Source organism: Pyxicephalus adspersus, chromosome 2 (genome assembly GCF_032062135.1).
Source record: "Pyxicephalus adspersus chromosome 2, UCB_Pads_2.0, whole genome shotgun sequence".
Classification (NCBI taxonomy): domain Eukaryota; kingdom Metazoa; phylum Chordata; class Amphibia; order Anura; family Pyxicephalidae; genus Pyxicephalus; species Pyxicephalus adspersus.
Window position 1 is genome coordinate 67,813,877 of NC_092859.1, and position 22,410 is coordinate 67,836,286.

The window sequence follows — 22,410 nt, forward strand, 5'->3', positions numbered from 1 at the left end:
CATGGAAATTTATTTTACATTGTAGGCTATAATTCTTAGGCAAAAAACTCACCAAAATATGTCCAGTAGTTAATAAATTTATTAATAAACTTTAAAAAAACCACAAAAACAAAATTAAATAAAAAAAATATATATATAGTTTAACATGTAACTAACTGTACAGCAGCATATAATATGTATGTATATATATATATATATATATATATATATATATATGAATATTTATTTCTATGGGACACATTACAGCTATTTTGTATTGAATCCAAAACAAAGTAATTTTGAATTTCCCGTCGATAACTCCTGGCCGCACCAACGTCACAGGAGACCCCAATAATCTCGGCTCTGCAGTTAGCGGCTGGAGATGGGAAGAGGCAGACATGTCCCCAGGAACTGCGGGGAGGAGCAGGACGCCGGGGGACAGCAACGGAGCAAGGTAAGTGTGCTTTTTTTAAGGTTAAAGTAACCCCGAGTGTGACTCGGGATTACCGCTTTTTAAAACTAAAATCCACCCCGAGTCACACTCGGGATAACCGCTTAGGTGGTTAAGAAAGAAGACGTGGAAAATGTTTCTATGTGAAAGCAAGTGTCACATCAATCAATGTCCTTTAGGAACACTCACCTTTCATCGCCCTCATGATTGTATCATGCATTGCATCTTAACAACATACAAATCTAACTCTACCATGATAATGCTATGGTGGTATTTGATCCCAGGCAAGACAACTGTACTAACAAAAAGAATTGCATAATAAAAACTAAGAGCTGAAAGTTTGGAGTCCCTAGAAATTGCGTAAAATATCTATAGATATCTGATGGCAGTGTTAAGTTCTAGCAATCTCATGTCTGTGTTTAATTTTCCCAATTCCTTTGATTCAATGCAAATGATCGGTATTCTTTAATACATAGATGTAATTCTGTCACCAATAAATATTATAGAGCAGGGGTGTCAAACTCTGGCCCCAAACGTCCTTTTTTTTGGCCCCAAAAGGAATCCTTAATATGAACTGCAGCTGGCCCGCCACTGCATTGAAATAGCGCTGCTACTACGATTCCCGGCATCACTCTATAGACCAGTGGGCTCTCTGCCTATGCGTGGCGCCGCATTGGACTGTTTTATAGATGCAAATAATGCCGGGAATTTTAGTAGCGGCACTATTTCAATGAAGAGGAAGTTTCAGCGGCAGGTTTTAGCTACGCATTGGACGTGTCTGGCATTTCCAGCACTCCCCCCTCAGCTGTACTTTTCCTTGCTACTCCAAGGCATGGACTTGAATAGTTAGATTTTCATAGAAGAATATTGTTTTTATTATTGTTAGCCTGTGCAAAAAGGTTACCATTGAAATTTAACTCAAAAGGCTACAAATAGAGTAAGAAGCATAAGATTTTTTCCTAAATAAAATTTAAAAAAAATGTTTTATGCCTCTTTCTCTATTATAAGCTTGTTCTAGATTGAATGTGAGGCAAAACATGTTTCCATATGAAAAGGGTTTATATCTAATGAGAAGGAATTTCCTCAATTTTTTCAGTAAATTTCAGGGTTGACCTGCAACTTGGTCTAAGTTTTTAATTTTGTCCCCCTGTGTATTTGAGTTTGACACCACTGTTATAGAGGACCAGCTGTCTGGTCCATTGAGCTGTCAGTTTTATAGAATTCTGAGTCCTTGTGTAATGGCTTATATGCTGCCAATGTTTTGGGGAGACCACAGTATTTTAGCCTACCTTCTATTTTCCCCAAGATCAGCTCTGTGTTGTGGGGCACCCATAAATATCATGTTACCAGCTAACCATAAACCTTACTGATTGAAACCCTCATTAGATCTACCAACAAGTATGTAGTGCCCAGTTTTATCCTAATGGATACAAATCAAATGGATTGTTCCCATTTGCTCTCACATTGGGCCTGATCTAATAAAGCTCTCCAAGACTGGAGAGGATATACTTTCATCACTGAAGCTGGGTTAACCAACACACCTGGAATGGATTTGGTCCAGGATTGAAAACATTTGCTAACAAAAAGCAATTACTATTAAGAAATCCCTTCCAGGTTTGTTGGATCACCCAGCTTCACTGGTGAAAGTGTATCCTCTCCAGCCTTGGAGAGCTTTATTAAATTTGGCCTTATGTGTGTACAGAGACTACACAATCAGATTGTGACATGTATGCCCAACATACCAATTCATGGTGACAAATAAATTACTCAAATATTTGTTTTTCTATGAAAAGTCTTTGTTATGTGTATGTATTGTGTTATTCCATTATTTCAGTACTAAACTGTGAAGAGACACGCTGACCGGTACAAAATTCACACACACAGGATAAAAAGAAAATCTATAAATGGCTATTGATCAAAGGTATTTTACAAAAGCAAACTGTACAGTTTAATATGCAGAACAAAGCAAGTCATTTTCTTATTCACAGGAAGAAGGACACTCTCATAGGCTACAGTGATAGATCCAACTTATGTACACAAAGCATCCTATTCTGTACAGGTTTTCATTCACAAATACAATATATTTGCCGGCAATAGAAAACTGTGGTACCCATTGTGAGAACAGTGGCTTATTCAGATTTGTTGAAAAGTTTCATAATCCAAGGATGACATTTGAAGCATATTACTTAAAAACCCATCAATTTACAACAGGGAGGTCTGGTTTCAAATGATGTGTTTGCCATAATTAGAACATATTACAATCATGTACTTCAATTTCATGTATTATGTACTGTATATACAGTTCATGCTTTAACTTCACACCTCTTTCCCTCTGTGAAACACACTGAAATGTTTATTGCTTTTCACTTTCATTAGAACGGGGTGGAAGTGATACTTTTCTAATAATATATACACAAATGAAAGGTGCATTGTCTCCCAATCAAACATTTCTTTAGAAGTAGGTAACTTAGTAATTGGAACTGGACAACAGAGCACCTCCCCTATCCCCGCCTTCATATTGGGGATGTTCTGCAGTCCACCATGGGAGAGCTTAGGCAGGGCTTACAACGCAGTATGACATTTTAGTGCAGCAGAGGCACTTTTGTTTTCAGCCACTACAGGAAGCTTCAGCATTTTTGAGAGTCAAAGGGCGGAGGAAATGAGAGAGAGACTTCCTCTAAAATTTTTCCTGGTGCCACAGTTGTCACCGAGATAAGTAAAGGTTAAACTTAGAAAAGAACAGGGACAGCAGTTAAAACCTTCCAGGTGTTTCCGCCTCTCTCTATTCTACTAAATCTGTTCCTAGAGCTGTGGTGTCCTGTTAGAACAACTTTCCCTTTTGGGCCTGTACTGATGGTCATTTTTCTAATGTAAGCAGCTTTTGAATTCCCAAAAAAGTCTATGAGAATAAAAATTCACTTGAAGCAGGTAAGAAGGAGGCAAACTGCAGGCAAAATGCAACAAGGAATTTCAGGTACACAGGTCAACATGTCATTTTCATCAGATATAATTTTATATGGACTTTGTAGTATTTTTTATGCGGATTTCAAATCTGTGTTCAGTTTTTCTCTAGAACCTCTAGTTTTTGTGATGTAGCTAATTATATATTATGTGAAATTTGTTATAAATAGCCTTAACATATTACAACATTTAACAACAGTTTTCTTTTTTAAGGTTAGAGACCGCACTAACTGTGATTGATTTCATTTGTCATCATGCAAAGAAATTCCCTTATTAATCAGACAGTTTCTGTTACGTGTCTGGTTCATTCACGACGAAAGCACGTCGCCAAATTATCACAAAACTTAAAAAGGTTTAAAATATACAAATTATATTTCAGCTGTCCACTTGGTGACCAGGATAGATCTTGAGCTCCACATGTCATCTGTACCAGTTGTTCCAACAGACTGCATGACTGGCTAAATCAGCATAAAGCAGCAATGCCATTTGCAATCCCGAGTGGAGAGAACTGCAAGACCTTCTAATCGACTGCTATTTTTGCAGCATCAACAAAAGTGGATTCTCAAGTAAAACTAAGCACTAAAGTGTATATCCCAGCCTTGATTCTGCAATTAGGCCTGTTCCCCATGATGATTCATTGCCAGTTCCGGTACCGCTACATGATGGACTTACTTCTGCAGAAGATGATGAGGAATGTGCTGGAGTTGCAGCCAGTTACAACACCGAATCATCTAATCCTGACTACTTGGCCGATGAAGATTCAGAACCAGAGACCTTTACACAAGTAGATCTGAATGATTTTGTTATTGATCTAAATATCTCTGGACAAAGCAGAACTTCTTGCTTCAAGTCCTAAACAGAAGCACTTGCTTGCAAAGGGTGTAACTGTAACTCATTACAGAAAACGGAAACATAACTTGACAACCTTCTTCACTAGTGATGGCTCACTGCGCTACTGTCATGATATAAATGCACTCTTTAACATTGTCACAAGAGCATGTTCCATCTGAATGGCGTATCTTCATTGATTCCTCTAAAAGAAGCTTGAAAGCAGTCTTACTGCATAATGGTAATTCCAAACCAAGTTTGCCCATTCCATTAACCTAAAGGAGTCCTATGACAACATGAAGTTACTACTTGAAGCAATCCAGTATAAAACACACCAGTGGAACATCTGTGAGGATCTAAAGGTCATTGGCTTGCTGATGGGAATGCAAGGAGGATTCACAAAATATTTCTGTTTCCTATGCCTGTGGGACAGCCAATCTACGGGAGACCATTATGTCAAGCGTGATTGGAGATACCTTTAAGCCCGGAACAAGCAGTGTCAAGTTTCTGCCTCTGGTTGATCCGCATACCATATTTCTGTCACCTCTCCATATCAAGTCAGGCTTGATGAAGAACCTTGTAAAGGCCATGGGTAAATCAAACTCCAAGGGTTTTCAGTACCTTGATGAGAAGTTTCCAAACATAAGCACTGCAAAAATGAAGGAAGGGATATTTATGGGGCCACAGATTAAGTCTGGTTTTCAGGATGATGTTTTCAAACAATCTCTCTCAGCAGCTGGGCTAGAAGCTTGGGATTCATTCAAGTGACTATGTGAAAATTTCCTGGGCAACCATAAGTCTCCTGCATACAAGGAAGGAGTTCAGAATCTGCTTGATTCATACCAGAAACTAGGTTGTCGCATGTCATTAAAAATACATTTCTTGCACTCACATCTAGAATTCTTCCCAGAAAATCTTGGTATGGTGAGTGACGAACAAGGAGAACATTTTCACCAGGACATTCAGTTAATAGAGCACCGCTACCTAGGTTTCTGGATTGAAAGTATGATGGGTAAATACTGCTGGATGCTGTACCGCGACAATCCAAAGAGTAGACAAAAAAATCATACTTTAAGCATTTCTGAAGAAACAATGGTACCTGACTGACACTGTTCAGTAGATCTATACCACAGTGTGCCTTATTTTACTTCACACTTACATGTACTAACATTCACTTCAATGGTGCTTACATTTTAGTACAAAATACATGCACATACAATGTTAACAATATTCGTACTCAGAAACTGTATGTGTTAGGGAAAAACTGAAAACGGATCTGAAACCCGATTTACAAAAGTTTGCTGTGGTTTCTGATGATTATCAACACTAATTTTTTGTTGACCTGTGTAATCTTACAGGTATCTTAAAAAGATATAAAACTAATTCTCTTGATGGCAAAGTCTATGATCAGCACATTTTTGACACTTTTGATTAGATTTTGGTGCCAAAAGCAGTTTGAAATGTGTTTCCCTACATGATGTAAACCCCTAACCAAAAGCCTAAAATATCTCATCAAGACACTGTCCAGGGAACTTTAAAGATATCTAAACTTAAAAATGACATTTTTAATATTTTAAAGCTTACGGATCCTTAGTTGTGATGGCTGCACAGGGTTTTACTTTTACAGTATAGAACATATATAGTAAGTGCAAAAAAAACTGTTGATCTTGCCAGAAATGGAGTATCCTTGCCACTTCCTGTAAATTAAAAGCGCAAACCTCCCTTTCATAAATACCGTAGAAAAAAACCCACAGTGGGACAGGAAGTGTGTTATTTGAACGGAAATGTATATAAACAATATTTCCACATATTTGACTTCAGAGTGTTTACACACACATTTCATGTTGTTTCGGTTTCTTTTTTAACATCAATATAGACAGCCAAAGCAATCTGACAGAAGTCCTGAATATTATCCAACCTACCAAAAAAATTAAGTAAAAAACAAAAAAGTGTTTGGATTGTGTGAGCTCAGAAATTGTTCTAGAAAGTATATGTAGTCAATTCTCTAAAAAAAATTACACTTGAAAATTGTCTAAAGTGATGCCTACATTTTAAGGGGGCACTAAACATTACACTATCATTGATGTCTACATTGTTGGCACATCAACTAACCAAGAAACAATAGGAATGCTTGAGAGTTAAAAATGCTTGTTATTGGTTTCTTTTAGAATAAAATTATTCTATAGCTCTATGTGTACCAATTTTACATTGGGGTGACTTCATATTGGGAGGAAAAGTCATTGCTAGTTTGGTAGCATTGTTGTCTCAACAATGATGTTCAGATCTCCGGTTTCCCAACATTCTTGATGGGAGATCTATCTATCTATCTGTGTACAAATTTTTTTCCCAATTTGCTGTCTTTTTTGTATATTAAATGCCCACACCTTTATTGTTATTGTTGCAATTCTAGGTTTTGGAATGCATAAATTTAATGCCTTTGGCAGCAGACTGTTTTTTCACGGACATTGGTCAGAAGTGAATCCAGTCAACTTGTGCCCCTCATCTTTTTTTACAATGGGAATTTGGGGACAGGTTACTACTATATTTGTGAGTGACAAATCCTTGGTATGCATACAGCAAATACTGCGCAGCAGCCCCCTTCTAGTCTTCAAAGCTCATAAGTAGTTTTACCCACTGTAGCTCCACCAGTGACGTCTCAGGAAACCCTAAACTTCACTTAAGAATATTAGCAGCATTTTATTTTTAAGATAAAGTAACTTTTGAGAAAATGTAACTATGGTTTATAAAATTGCTTTTTGTTTTGTGAACTAATAATTCTAAAGATGTTTTTTGTAAACATAGGACCTGTACAATGTCATTGTACAAGAAACTAAAAGACACTGGGTATTCTTAAACAGCCAAGGTGGTGAATACAAAATCCCAGAAAAAATAGTTCTTTTGTTTCTAATCCAATGACATATTAATTAAGTATTTTATTTACAGTATGAATGTTATTTCTGGCATTGATACAACTTTTTACCACTTAAAATAAACAGCAGTCTACTAATGTCCATGTTATATTGCTATAAATTAGATGGATCTGTATACCTTCACAACAAAGCTCAAAGAAACTGTTTACTTTAGAAGCACTCAATGCTGTTGGCTTTATGCACACATTCACATGTATACAACGCATTCCCAGTATAGTATACAGGGTATGTAGTAGGTTCTGAGGTTTTAGGCATAAGGCACTGTACTTGCCATTTCATAGTTACTATGAAGATTAGAAAATCTTGCCACAAAATTAATTTTTGTGTATGGTACTATAAGGCATTATGAGCACAGTGATCCTATTACTTTATATAACAGTATATACTGCATGGTAACAAAAAAAAAACTGTCTTGGTTAATGCATAGTTGTTAATATTTGATATAATTATATGGTAAAACCTCAGTAAATTAGTTAATGTGATTGTTGCTATGTAATTACCTTAAATGAAACCTCCAACACTTGATAAAAAACATCTGCCATTTCCAACACCTTAGAAAGGTGCAGACTTGGGCTATAGTCCTCATAACAGCTTCCACTTCTAGTAAGTTAACACCAGGACCAGGTTAAGAAGGGGTATGTAGGTTTAAACTCCCATCATGCATGCTTAATTCAGGTCATGACTTTTTAGTATTTACTGTTTCCAAATCATGCAATCAGTGGCAGTTCCTAAATTCTATTCCCCACCCAAAACCAATGATTTACATACATCTGTAGATGTCAGAAGGTTCTGTTTCCAACCGAATTGTTAAAAAGCCTTTCTGTCTGCACAGTCCCCCCATTTCCAGTTCCAGCTGGAGCGCAGTTGTTTAGAATTAGGCTAAATGATCATACCACTCACCCATTGCCTAATTGTCCATAAACATCCTTGGAAAATCTGGCACTAGGTGAGTGTCACATTTTGAGCCTACAGGGTAGTAAAGCTGGAATCAAGTAGATTTCCTTGCTATGACTTCCAAACATTTTAGCAAATTAGTGCTTAGTCATACATATAGGCATCCACCTAGGACAGTTTAACCTATTTTCATATCATTGAAAAGTTTAAATCAATGCTTTTTTCTTGTGAATGCTGCTGTTTATGGGTTTACATGTTGGCTGATCCTTATGCTTAATACACTGGAGAATAAAGATGGATCCGCAGCAAGTACTAATCATTATACACAAGAAACCTCTCTCAAAGCTTCAGCTGCTTCAACTATTACATTACTGTTGTCACTATTCCTGAGTTGAGAAGAATAGCATCCCTGTATTAAGTAAACCAGACTGTTATTATTCAATGTTTTATTGTAAATAACCTGGTTATGGATTTGAATATGTCTCCGGCTTTGTCCTTCAAAAGTTGTATCCTTTTTCTAAGTCTTTTTTAAATTCATGGTGTTACAATAAAAGTGTTCCCCTGCACAGCAGGGAGTAGATTCGTTTCTCAGTTACTTTGGTTCTGTGCCCAAGATGCTTTGCTCTTGTTGACCTGTGGCTCCTCTTGGACTTATACAGAAAGTATTTCTTCTAAGAGAACACGTCTTATGAGTGCAGCATATAGGCGGTGACTCTGGACTACACCGCAGCTGTCAAGTAGCAGATTAGGAACAATGGCTTTGAGTTATATCTTGCATCTTCTCACTCCAGCACATACCTTGTGTCCTTCTCTCTGCAATATGGAAGCATTGGTCTTTTTGCAAGGGCTCATCCGTGTTTCCTAAAAGTCTGAAAAAACAAGAATGGGGCGACAAAATGTTTTGATTCACTTTAGTGGTTTTCAGTGTGTTATATTCAATGCTCTTGGTTGGTCTGGTTGTCCTCCTACTTTCACATTGATTTGGTTATTGATAATATGAGTATTATTATTCCAATTTCAGAATATTTGTGTAAAATGTTTTACTACACCATTACATTTAAATGACTTTCTCATTCAATATTTACTTGCACTTTTCAGGGGCTTCTTTAGTAAGTTATTGTGTTATGGTTAAAAGAAAGTAACATTTCAATAGGTGTCAATTCTAGGGGTTCAACCATAGGAAAAGGCAGATAATAATATCTTATGTTCTTTATATCCTGCAGTGCTATGCACACTGTGTCCTACATTTATGACCCATTTAGTAAATGCAGGCAGCAGAGTAAAACATATATGTTAAGGCATAGGCCATTTTTGAAGTGCTGCATATTGGCAGCCGCCAACAATTATGTTATTTAAAAGCCCCTAAACATAGCGTTGCCTCCATAATTGCAGGGGTGTAGCCTGTACTCATGCCCCAGAGGTAGGAGGCAGATATCTATGGTCTCCCCTTAAAAAGGGGCTTCAAGTTTTCGTTAACCTTTACTCATGATACAACTATTTCCCCAAGTGTGTTGGGGGGTTCATATTCCAATTAACCAACCTCTTAAACATGGAGCATGTGAGTTATTACATTTTCATTATTATTTCATCCAATTTTTCTTTTTTTCTAGTTGATTTTCTTCCTAACCCATAATATTAATATTTATATTACTTACTTCTACCCTATCAGTTGTGCATATGTATCTACTACTTGTACCCTATCACTTATGCATATGCATCTATTACCCCCAAATACCTGTCAAAGTGGTTTGATGTTTTCTATATATAGTGTTTGACTTGAAAAGTATATAGTTGCCTATGTATAGCAATTGCATATATTAAGCATTATCATTCTGTTTTTTGTTTGAACTTTTTGATTACATGTCATTATATGTTATTGCATTGAACTTCTTTTATATCTTCTTACCCATCAATATGTTATGTGTTTAGTACACCATAATGTTTTCATCAAACGTTACACTAGCCCTGAGGAAGCCCTTAGCTGGCGAAACGCGTCAGATTCTTCCGTGTACGCTTGCCTATTACAGATCTCCAGGTTACAGTCTGGATTTCTGAATTACTTTGGATCTAAACTTTTGAGTAGTTGTTGACTATAGTGCCTTCTCTGATGGCCCAATAATGGATCACTTACAATTGTAAGGATCTCACATTTCTGTATTGTATTTCTGAGAAAGATTATATCATTAATGCAATAACATTGCTTTTAAAGACCCCTCTGTTTTGTCTCTACTTTTGTTCATAATTGAAATTTATAGGGTTGGCAAATATATAAACGGTCTTTTCTATGTTAGGGACACCTTATCTACTGATCTCTGCCTTTTCCTTTAAGCTTTCCAAATGCAGACCCTCACAACACAAGTTGTGGAAATTAGATCCTTGCCATTGTTGGGGCCAGACAGGGGTTTGGTTTTGCCAATATTATGTTCAGGAGCTTGCAATAACTCAAAAAGTTGCCGGCTGGATTATGCACATTTATGAAACACACCATGATGCTTTATAAATGTGATGAACTTTAGTTTTTTTTTTCAAAGTGAACATATACAAGTAAATCAACACTAAAACTCTAAAAGTGAACAGGATGTAGGTTCTGAAATTACCTTATATATGGTGGCAATAATTGTTTTGAAAGACCACACCTGGAAGGATGGGATTTTCAGCTAGACCCTACTACTAGATGCTTCCATTTACAGATTGTTTCAATCTATACCAAAGTGGAACATACCACAGCCGTAGAAAAAATACATTATAGCCACAGCTATAACTACATATACATAACCACTGTATGGGTTTGCATCTATCGTATTTATGTCTAGGTCTACATTATATGAATAATGCATCTAACAGAACATTATAGATTAGTTGACTAAATGATGAAAGAAACTCAGAACAGCTCTTACCTGATCAAGAGGTACATTAATGTCAAGGCCAAAGAATAAAGGCAAGAGAAAAGAACAGGAATAGAAAGAGAAACTGAAGAGAAAGAAGAAATGCAAAGTGTTTAGAACAAATAGAAAAGACTGCATGTTAGTTTTAATAAAACAAACTTGTAAAACACTATACAACAATCTATAGCTAGATGTATTGTGTGTGTTGTCTGCAGTGGAGCCAATTTTCCAACTCAACAGTTTTGTACAGCAAAGTTTAAAGTACATTTATTTAAAGTCCCTGTAAAGTTTTTTTTATATTACTTTGGTTAGATTTTCCTTTTATTTGCATCTCAGAGACACAACAGGTAATTATTTCTAAGGTAATGTCATCGGAACAATTCTACCCTTAATAGGCTCCCCTTCTTTTTCTGTTTCAGTTAAATTTTTGAATTCTGGATCTTCCTTCACTTCAGGGCTTGGTTAACATGGTCACCAGGGCAAAGAGAGATATGGAATCTCCCCAATAGGACACAGTCTGCTTTCAAAACCTGACAGGGCTACAAACTCTACTTACTGTATCCAAAGTTAAAAAATAGTCTTAGATACACTTTTGATTGATCGTGTAACAATTTTTAGCCACAGAGAATCAGGCTCAACAGGTTCATTTTAATAGTGGCTTTACAAGCCATACATTATGTCACTTTCTGTTACATTCTGTCAGCTTCAATGGAGAGGTTTAGAACGATGTAAGGTTAAGTACCACTAAGGACCCCAATGTGATAGCACTGATTTTGAAAAATGGAGCAGTGGGGTAGCAAAAGAAATCCAAATATTTAAAGATGGCATGATGAGTTGCCATTACATTGAACCTGCTAATGTGCTCTCCAAGCATGCTATGTTTCTAAAAGACTTTAAAACTGTTAATAGCAGTGGCGTGGTATACATTCATATCACATATATAGATTCCAAATGTAGCTGATGCTACATTATTAATTATTATTTTCAGGTCAAACAAAGAGTAAATCAGAAAGAGTCAGAAAGAGACTTGGCTACAAACAAAAAGACTTAGATATAACACAAGGGAAGGCACAACAATATAAAAACGAATTCAATATAAAATAATTAATTTATGAAGCACTTATGAGTTTTCCTAGGTCATTCTAGGCACCACCCACAGTTTTAACTACCGGTAGTACCTAGAACATAGTAAGCCCCACACACACAGTTGTAGTAAGCAAGGTAAACATCATTCGAAACCCCAATATATTTGGCATGAACAGAAGTTAGCAGCCTAAAGCAACCAGTGTCCATGTCTGTTGGTAAGGTGGTAAATAACTTGGGACCCCACTGGGTAAACTAAAAAGAAGATGGGGCCTACTGCAAAATATAGCTAGATGATGAGCATCAGCCAATGTTGTTTAATATCTGCCCCCACCTGTATATACACTACTCCCACCTCAGACATATATAAACTATATTTTTATCCTTTTTATCCCACAGTCATAATAACTATTTCCCCTACTCCAGACAGTGGGATTTATAAAGGCAATTTAGGATTATTCTAGGGCAGGGGTCGGCAACCTGCGGCTCGCGAGCCACATGTGGCTCTTTAGATGTGAAGCTGCGGCTCTTTAATTCAGTCTGTCGGAAGCTATTCTATCTCTCAGCCTGGCTTTCCACCACACCCCTCCCCCGTGACACTCGAGAGCTTCCGACAACCTGAAGACAGTGAGGACCCGTGTCACGGGGGAGGGGTGTGGTGGAAAGCCAGGCTGAGGGATAGAATAGCTTCCGACAGACTGAATTAAAGAGCCGCAGCTTCACAAAAAGCCAGGCTGAGGGATAGAATAGCTTCCGACAGACTGAATTAAAGAGCCGCAGCTTCACAAAAAGCCAGGCTGAGAGATAGAATTGGTGCCTAAAGGTATCTATATTTCTACAATAAAATACAAAAGTGGGCAGTTTAGCAACAATACATGGAAAATCAAAATGTTTGTATCTGTTTCACCATTACAGAATTCTGAGGAAAATGAAATGTCACCTAATGTTATCCAAACTTTCTAAAACCATGCAAAGCCATCGCTCCCATTGAATTTGTTTGCTCAATTGTTTGTTATTGAAGTACAAGTTAGTGTTGTAGGTAAATGTTTAATTTTTTACTTAAATAATAGGTAATTATCTAATAATGCCATATATATATTTTCTAATTTGTTGTGAAAAACACTACAACACTACTTATATATGAATAAATAGATATTTTTTCTTATGAATAAATAGATTAGTTTTTTTTATCAAAAAACTTTATTTATGCGAGTACTATTTATTGTTGGCAAGAAAAAATTTTGCGGCTCTTTAAAAACTTTGAAATTTTGTAAATTGTAATTTTTGGCTCTTTCGACTCAAAAGGTTGCTGACCCCTGTTCTAGGGTATACAGAATTTCTCTCACATTGAAAGATAACATAGCAAGCGGCAAGAGTGCTGCCCCCTGGACCTCCTGTTAAACTTGGTGCCCCAGGCAATCTCCTGGTTTAATAAAACAATATTTGTTTCTAAAAGTAGTATATAGTTTGACCACATGGCCATACCACCAATGTAGCTCTATAGGAAAAAAAAACATTCTGGATGTAACAAAACACTATTTTTCAAGCGAGTTCTAAAATGTAGACTAAATACTTAAGTCATAACTATGAATATTTTTAGAGCTCTATTTATAAAACAGGGAATCTGACATTTCCTCAAACAGGAAGTGTTTAAGGGAATGTCAGATTTTTTTTTTAATAAATAGAGCCCTTTGAAAGAATAAACGTCATGTTTAAAAAGAAAACCAACCTTTTCTTCTAAATCTTTAATCTGTCTCTTCTGAATATCAGTTTTATCCTCCAGATCTCGTATCCTCTGAAACAAAAAAGAAAATATGAATACCTAGCAGATCTTTCAAAGACTAAATGTGTCTGTAAAGTAAAAAAATTTGATTTGGACTAATTAAGACTCTTGTATATGTACTTTGCAAACGAAAGTAAGGGGAAATCTTTTCAAATTACAAAAAAAAAAAAAAAAAAAGACCCCAGAAAACATGAAAGAATCACTGGAAGAAGTATATCTATTGTGATATAGATTCTGATTCAGCTTCACATGTACAATATGAAAAGTCCAAAGTGTGCGGTAAATCAGAGTAAGCAAATCCAGTACAAGAGAGGAGTCTGTTTAACTGTCAAGACCGACGGTAAGGCTGAAGTTCAGCTTAAGGTTTGTCATTCTCCATATACCTTCACTGGAGTATTATACAGTAGTTAAGTCTGTTAGTAAACACTCCACTGTCCTCTCTGTCACCTAAACCTTGTGATCACCTCATGTTTTGCAGTCTTAGTCATTCCTTATGCTCCATCATAGTTCCTGCATGGTTTGCAATCAGTTTTGTTACACCTCTGCAGCTTTTCAATCCAAAGTTCATCCCCTAGTTTGTCCCTCTGTTCCTCAAATCCCTTCTATGTTCTGCTGATTCGCACCCATCTAGCTATGATCCTGCTGGTATAGCTTCATACCCTGTTTTTTTAGTGTTTTAGTTTTGATTTAATTTTATGTCAGTCTGCTGTTAACAATTAAGCAGACTTAGAGCTGCAAGCTAGGAGGTCTCTCACAGTCCAAATCTATCCTAACCATTGGGACTCGTGTAAAGAAAATGTACATATAATCCGTGTAGCTTTTTAAAAATTCTGCCAGCTGCTCATAGTATGACTTTCTTGTATTATGTGTCACAACTTTTTTAGATTCCACTTTCTCTTGTCTCTTTGGTATTAGTCTGTGGTCAATCTGCCTATGTTTCTAATGAAACCAACTATAAAAACAGGAAGGCAGAGAAGAGCACACAGACCCAAATCCCTAAAATGTATTTAATAAAAAGCAGATAAAACTATTGCAGACTTAAAGAATCCAGTATCCGGTAAGTCATTGTAAGCTGTCTGTTCACAGAGGTAGGCCTTGATCTTGGATGTTAGGCAAGCAGTCCCATGGGTCCCAAGAAGGTACATAGCTTCTGTAAGGCACTTACCTGTCCAGTGAGCCTGCAGCGTCCTTGGGGATCGCAGGCAGCGAGGGAGACGCCGCTGCAGCAGGCAGTGTGGCCGAGGCTGCTGGCCTGTTTGAAGCGCGTCTCTTCGTGTCGGCGGAGGGATCCCTTCTAGCCGAATTACTGTTCTGACTACTCTTGCCTGCTGCCTGGCCTGACCTCAGATTGTTCCTGACCTGCCTTTGCCTTATCCATCTGTACCACGCTTTTTGGACTGATCTTCTGTGAATAACCTTTGCCTTGTTTTATGACCATGTAATAAAGCTTGATAAAAGCTTTCCTGGAGTTGGCTGTGGTCTGTGTGCCCAGGCGCATTACTGCTTTTAGGTTCTGCTAGGTAATAACAATGCGTTTTCCGGCAATGCCTTATTCTTACATCTACCTAACCATAAAGACAGTGGGATACATATAGCTAAATTTGAACTGAAGCAAAGTATGAAAAAGAGAACAATATAAAAGCACAATGGAATAGATAAGAGTGTACATCAGGTAGTATGGAGCTGGTTGAGCCCTTCTTGTTCACAATCCTAAACAATCTCCTTTAGGAGCTAGGGGCTGATACTTTGCCCACCTACAAGCTTTTAAACCCATCTGCATTGTTTAATACCCTAAAAATCAGATACAATTACATCAATTAAAAAATGAAAATAGAAAAAAAAGAAGCATTTTGAATTGTTGTCAAGTTAACTTGGTTATACTAATCATGAATATCATGCACCATGCAATTACCTCTTCTTACAAAAAGGATAAAGCATTAGATAAGTAAAACTGGATACATTAATACACTATTAACCTGAACACCAATAACAAAATATTACCTGGTGAGCTTGTTGAAGAAGCTCCATCCTTTCCTGCAAGATCTGACAGTCAAACTCTCTGCTTTTCCTTAACATCTGTCTTCTGAGCTTTTCCACAGCCATTCTGAGCTCATCTTGCTGCTTGTCATTTAGAAGCTCCCCAAACTTAATGACTGTTTCTTGCTGCAGTGCATTATATAGTGTAGCCTCCAGTTCTTGAATTCGCTGTTCAGTCAACAAGGGGAAAACAATGAAAATACAGTCAGTGCTAGTTGTAATAATCATTCATCACACCTTTCCACACATTTCTAAGGCATTCCTATGATGAGAAACATTTTTCAGTTATATAAACATAATAAAGTGTATTAAAAACCAAATAAATAGTAAATATAATATATTGCAGAATACCAGTTATTAGATATGGTGTCTGCACTTGATTTTTCTTTTTTTGTCATCTTTCAATTTTTCTACCCTGTAAATTGGTGAATAACATGCTTTCAGTCCTACGGATACATTGCATACTCACTATAAGATATTTATCGGGGGGTGGGGGGGGGAGTATTACCCTAGAACAGGTTTTGAATGCCTTCCCCATTCTGTGGAGATGAAAGGAGGGATGAAATCCTTACACAGTTCCTGTCCTAGTATGACAACACTGCTTCTGAAAAAAGCTTAATTATTGACTAGGTGAAATTGAGTAATTCCTACACCTTTTAAACAGTGTCATGTCTATTACAGGGAATACCAAAGCCAGACACAACTGCAGTTAGGCTACGTACACGCGATAATTCTCGTTGGAAAGGATCCATTGCGAAAGGACTGAACGAGTGCTTCACATACAGCGCCGCTCTGCATTATAGAGAGGGGAGGGGGGAGAATGACGTAGTGACACCCTGCTGCTCTTTCTTCCTTTCACTTCTATTATGATCGTTCGTTGTTCATGTATCGGCCAAGGCGGATCCATGAACGACGTCGGAAGAGCGCTGTACACATGCCAGATTCTCGTCAGATACTAACCCTGAGGCGATTATCGGACGAGAATCATCTGACAGGTGTACATAGCCTTAGACTTGAGATTCTATGGCTACCTGCTTAATGATGCCTGCTGTCAAATGTGCTCCAGAATGGATGGCCAAGTTTGATCCTGCTGCAGATCTGAACCTGCCAAAAGTGTACTATATTATTTCCAAGTGAGTTCCAAGTAAATTAATTTGACTGTGAGCTATACCATCTGGACCACAAGACTAGGGACTAATACAAGAATATACCAGTCCCCTTCTTTTATACTCTTTTTTGGTAAAAAAAAAGTTGTCTCATTTCCAGTTTACCAGTACCTGCAACAGACAGACATTGAACCAGGGCAAAACTGGGAGGAAGCTTAACAAACCTACTAGTATGTTTTTGGATTTAATAATTTTTAGGCTGCTAAAGAATCTTATTTGAAATGAACATCCTAATTAGTTCTTGTTTAGGGGTAAGTTGCATTTTGCAGACTCAGCTCTACATTTGCTCTGCACCAAGCAGAAAAACAAGCTTTTCTGTAAGTAGACAGATAAATGGGGCAGTAATTTAAACAAAGCACCCGTACAAACAGTGGAAGAATAGGAAGTAGTGATGAATTTTTGCTTGTATTTACCTGGGCTATACTGAATGAGGCTCTTTAGGATAAAGGAGAATGAAAGACATGTAAGAAAGCCATGTAGTTGCCAGTGTGATTCAGGACTCCCAGCTTTCCCTGTTGCAGCTGTTATGTTTCTATAAATGTTTAAAAACTTGAATGGTTGCACCAATATTTTTTAGATCCCACAATAATCTCCATGAATATTGTTTAAATGTAAAAGCAAATAATACACTTACCATGTATGCTTGGTCCAGAGCTTGTTTTCTATAATCCAGTTCTTCTTCCAAATAACCCTTAAGCTTGCAAAATTGTTCCTAAGAGAACCAAACCACATAAAACAGTCAACCTGTGTTAGTAAGCTGTTGCCATATTATAAAATGCAAATCTGATACCCGCCAATTACACCAGGAACTCCAAACCACTTCTTTCAAGAGTGTGGTAAAGCATCAGATTTTGGTCAGGCCACAGAGCTGACATAAACTGTATCCGGGGGCGCAGCCAAACTCCAGACTGCAAAAACAGCCAATCTTGCTCTGAGTTACATGGAAATATATACTTTCAGTAAATAGTATTACTGTTACTTCAAATGTAAGTTTTGGTGCTTTTTTACAATGTTGGCTGTGCATTATGCTTGTTATTGTTTAATTGAAAGCTCAGAAAAATCAAATGCAAGATAAGTTCCAGGGAGAGTTTTTCATATTACAATTTCCGTGATGTGCTGAACTACTAAGCCTTAATGCTATGGCTATGGCAATGCTCTTCTTTAGTGTATATGTTTTTACTATACCTAAATTACTATATTTAACAACAAGCTTAAAATAACAAACAGACTCTGGGGGAAACTAATATCTATTGTAGAAGGATGAAATATATGAATGTCCTGGAAGGAATGGATGGGCTAGGCACTCCTAGGCAAATTGGTAATGGCTCTGGTGCACTTGGCTGTTTATAAAAAGAAACCTGCCTTTGAGTCAGGGAAAAGTGGCAGCTTAAAGCCAGGTGTAGCTCAGACAGAAAGGCTGTGTGAAGCCTGTGATGCTGTAATGACACTGATCCCATGTGAGAGAAAACCCTGGAAGTTGATTTTGGTTGCTGTTTTTGCGAATAAAAGTGGGGAGAGCGCCCTATATTTAAACTACAGCCTGAATATACCTTTCTGCAGCGAGTGCGTTTGGTGCTAATTTTCCACACTATTTATATATATATATATATATATATATATATATATATATATATATATATATATATATATATATATATATATATATATATAAAGCTGCAACATGAATGTAAAGTACTTTTTACAAAATGCAGGCATTTATTCACCATGCTAATTATGCTTCTATAGAAATCATAATATTTTTGCAAATTTTTCTATTTTGCAAACTGTATGAATTTTTATATATGTTAGGAAAACAAAACTAGCAGGAATGGTATACAAACTACTTTTAATTAATATAGGACAATAATATACTAAGTAATTTCAGGTCCTGTGGTTGCCAAATTTGGAAGTTCTTTAAATATTTTGAGAAAAGGACCTAAATTATTGTGCATTATTTGTATAGAAAGCAAATGAAGAAATGATGCGTTGTCTTAAAACAGCAGTCTGTTACAGCTTACCATATCACTCTCCAACTCCAACATCTTCCGATGTAGGGCAGCTTCTGCTCCTTCTATCTGTTGTATCCACTGAAAGAAGTAAACAACAGCTTTCTCAGCTACAGAAATAACAAGCTAAATGCAAATATCTACTCTTTTTCCTTCGGCAAATCAGATGAAAATGCGTACTAACTGTTTTCATTTTTAGCAATATATATATTTTTTTAAGTGGCTTTTCATGTTTTTTTTTTAATACTACAAGATGGCAGATTTTTTTTGTCCATATAATATTCCACCTATAATTTACTCCATAAATTGGTACACATATATCTGATTGCTAAATGTATACCTATATTTAGAAGTGCATTTTATATGATGTTTAATCACTGTATAGCAAGGTACATAAAAATAGTTGCAAACAACAATTTCCTTCTGGATGTTGGATATGCCTGGCATTAAGAATGAAAAATGTGGCAAAGTTTACTAGTAATTTCAAGCTATGCAGAGTATTTTGCTGTATGTACATTTTAAAAAAGTACATTTTAACAAAAAAGCAATGGTTATGTGCAAATGTAGTAACCCAAAAAATGAAGTGTGCATTTCAGACACCCTAAAATTAAGTCTTTTGTAGTATAAAAATGGCTATCAAATGAAAAAGTCCTAGTTGCTAGTTGCTTAGTAGTGTGGATGCTGTCAAAAACCCTCTGAATTTTGTTTAATTACATTATCAAGATTGTGCATATACAGAATAATATATAAACCTTTAGTTCCATATTAACTATAACTTCTGTAACAGAATGAAAATCTATGCATTGCTCCAAATGCCTTTTTCTATACAGTAGCCTGGAAAATGTGCATGAGAATGGATGTACCATTATTAAGGCAATAGATCTGATAGGCAATATGAAACTCCAATTGACTTTTAGACTATTAAATCAATGAATATTTCATCAATACCTTCTCAGCCAAGGACAACACAGTGCTTGCTTGAATAATGGCAACTTGTTCTTCATTTCTCAGATTCTGCAGGAGTAAAAAAAAGTTCTATTTTTGGCAAATTATAATAGATTTCACCCAAAGAAGCAAAATCTGTTATTGCAAACCATTATCCAAAAGTGCTTAGAATGGTAATATTCTATCGTATGGTATTGTTATACTCATATAAAATGAAATCTATTAAGGGGCCCCTCTTACTACCTGCATGCTTTAATTTTATAATAGGTAGTAACAAGTGAATAATTATAAACACAGGAGGAGAGGGAATTGTGTCTATCAACTGATCAAAAAAGTATTTTACAGTTAGTATAAAAATACTGTATTCTTTTTCATCCATTAAGACTGGGTCTACAGGGACGTTTTTAAAAACGTATGTAAACGTTCCTACTGCGTTTATATGCGTTTTTATATACTTTTATTAGCGTTTTAAAGCTTGCCTTGCCACACTTTCCTACGTTTTTACTGTGTTTACGTTTCAAGTGCTTATAAACAGAAAATGCCCCCATTGAAATCAATGTAAGCGTTTACCCGCGTTTTTTGGTGTTTTCCAGCGTTAACCCCACGTTTTACATTTTTAAATGTTGCAAGCAGCAGTATTGATAGCGCTCATAAACGTGCCTCAAGGAAACGCCCTGGTGTAAATTAGCCTATTGGAATGCATGGAAATTTCAAACATCGGCTTTTAAAGCCTCAGGTTAAACGCTGGGAAAAACGTCTGTGTAGACTAATCCTAAGAGATACAGGAAGATATACCAGCCAGGATGTCAAAAATCAGTGCAGTAGATGTGGGCCTGCAAAAAACATGGGCTTTTAAAGCCTCAGGTTAAACGTCTATGTAGAATAATCCGTAAAGATACAGAAAGTTTTACCATCCAGGATGTTAAAAATCAGTGCAGTTGATGTGGGCCCACAAAAAGGCTTAAAATGTGGCCAAAGCTAGAGAGTACCTGGGCTCAAAGAACCACCCAGGGAACCATATACCAGTCCCACTTGGTACAACTTGTGTACAAACAGAAGACCAGATGGTAGTTTCACTTTTCAACCTGTCTTTTCTACCTTAGTGAAAGCCAAGCAACTGTGCATAATTCATCTAACACAGAGCCATGCCAATAGTTCTGGACCCATAGAGAGCTATGGAGCCAGCTAATACCAGAACAGGGCCTGGCAGTACTTTAACACAAAACCTAGTGCCAGTTTCAGGCTACCCCTACAATGTCCAATACAGTGGTGTCAGGATGTAGTACTTTTTAGGCCCGGGATGACATCTATTGTGAAAGGCCCAATAGGAGAGACTGGATTGTAGAAAAAAAAATGGGTAGATCCTCCATTAATTAGATCTGCACAAAGATATAAATCCTAGCAAAAGACTAAATCATGCTGGTTGTAGAGTTAAACCTAAACATGGTATTCTAAGTGACATAAAATATATATGTTTAACATGGGGGAACCCTTCCATGAATTTTCAGTTCTTTAGGGAACCCCGTGCTATAATTACTATATCTACTCAACAAAGAATGCATCTTATATTGATGGCCACCTATACAGACAGGCAAAAAGATCATTGGCATCCATTAAACTGACCTGAGAGGCACAAATCGCTTATTACTCAAGGAACCCCTAGCAACCTTTGGAGGAACTCTAGGAATCTATGGAATCTTAGTTAGGAAACACTTATTTAGAGGATTGTGCTTAATAATTATCCCAAACAATGTGGACCCAATGACATGATATTTCACTGGAAACATTATGCTGGTTTTATCATTAATATATTTGGTTCAAAGAACAAAATATTTTACACTCACCCCATTATCTCCCAGAATATCCAGCTGTTTGATCAGATCCGGTATATTGACATCCTATAATACAAAAAATCACATGTATTAGGAACATGTTTAAAGCGCCCCTATTGGATTGCTATGGGAAAACTAATGTAATTTTCATGTACACTAAAATCAATGGGTTGACCATTTTGATTTTCAATTCTTTTATCGCCATTTTATAATAGGTTACATTGGTAGCACATATAAGCTAAATGACATAATGACATTTTCTATATAATTTTATAATGATATAATGTCCTCTAAGGCTCGACGGTCAGTCCGCAGAGTATAACCTGACTAATGCCCTCATTATGAATCTGTATCATTCAGCAAAGGTCGTTTTATTGAGGCTTCCGAATGATGTGTCATACCACTGAAGTTTCCAAAAGTAAAAGCACATTAGGCTTAAAAATCATATTCAGTTAGTAAAACAATGTCTTCATCTTTTTTTTTTCTGAAGACTTAAAAGGACTTAACGATCTTTATTTAGGCATCATCCAAGGTCAGCATCTACAGTACATATTGGACTAAAATGATTACAGATGACACATTCACTAAATTCATTGTTAATTTGCACTTCTTGGATGTGTTCGTCACATG

At 36.6% G+C, this 22,410-nt stretch overlaps 1 protein-coding gene across 2 annotated transcripts in view; it reads right to left on the reverse strand.

Annotated features, from left to right (window-relative positions):
• Positions 1–8,474: 8,474 nt before the first annotated feature.
• Positions 8,475–22,410, reverse strand: part of JAKMIP2 (janus kinase and microtubule interacting protein 2) — an 83,668-nt gene continuing 69,732 nt past the window's right edge. For both annotated transcript variants that reach the window (XM_072400932.1, XM_072400933.1), the window contains exons 16-23: positions 21,793–21,846; positions 19,952–20,017; positions 19,016–19,084; positions 17,632–17,709; positions 15,796–15,999; positions 13,741–13,806; positions 10,941–11,013; positions 8,475–8,912 (exon numbers count right to left, since the gene is read on the reverse strand). In XM_072400932.1, the coding sequence (XP_072257033.1) occupies positions 10,963–11,013; positions 13,741–13,806; positions 15,796–15,999; positions 17,632–17,709; positions 19,016–19,084; positions 19,952–20,017; positions 21,793–21,846 (588 nt within the window). In that variant the 3' untranslated portion in view covers positions 8,475–8,912; positions 10,941–10,962. The remainder of the gene's footprint in view (positions 8,913–10,940; positions 11,014–13,740; positions 13,807–15,795; positions 16,000–17,631; positions 17,710–19,015; positions 19,085–19,951; positions 20,018–21,792; positions 21,847–22,410) is intronic.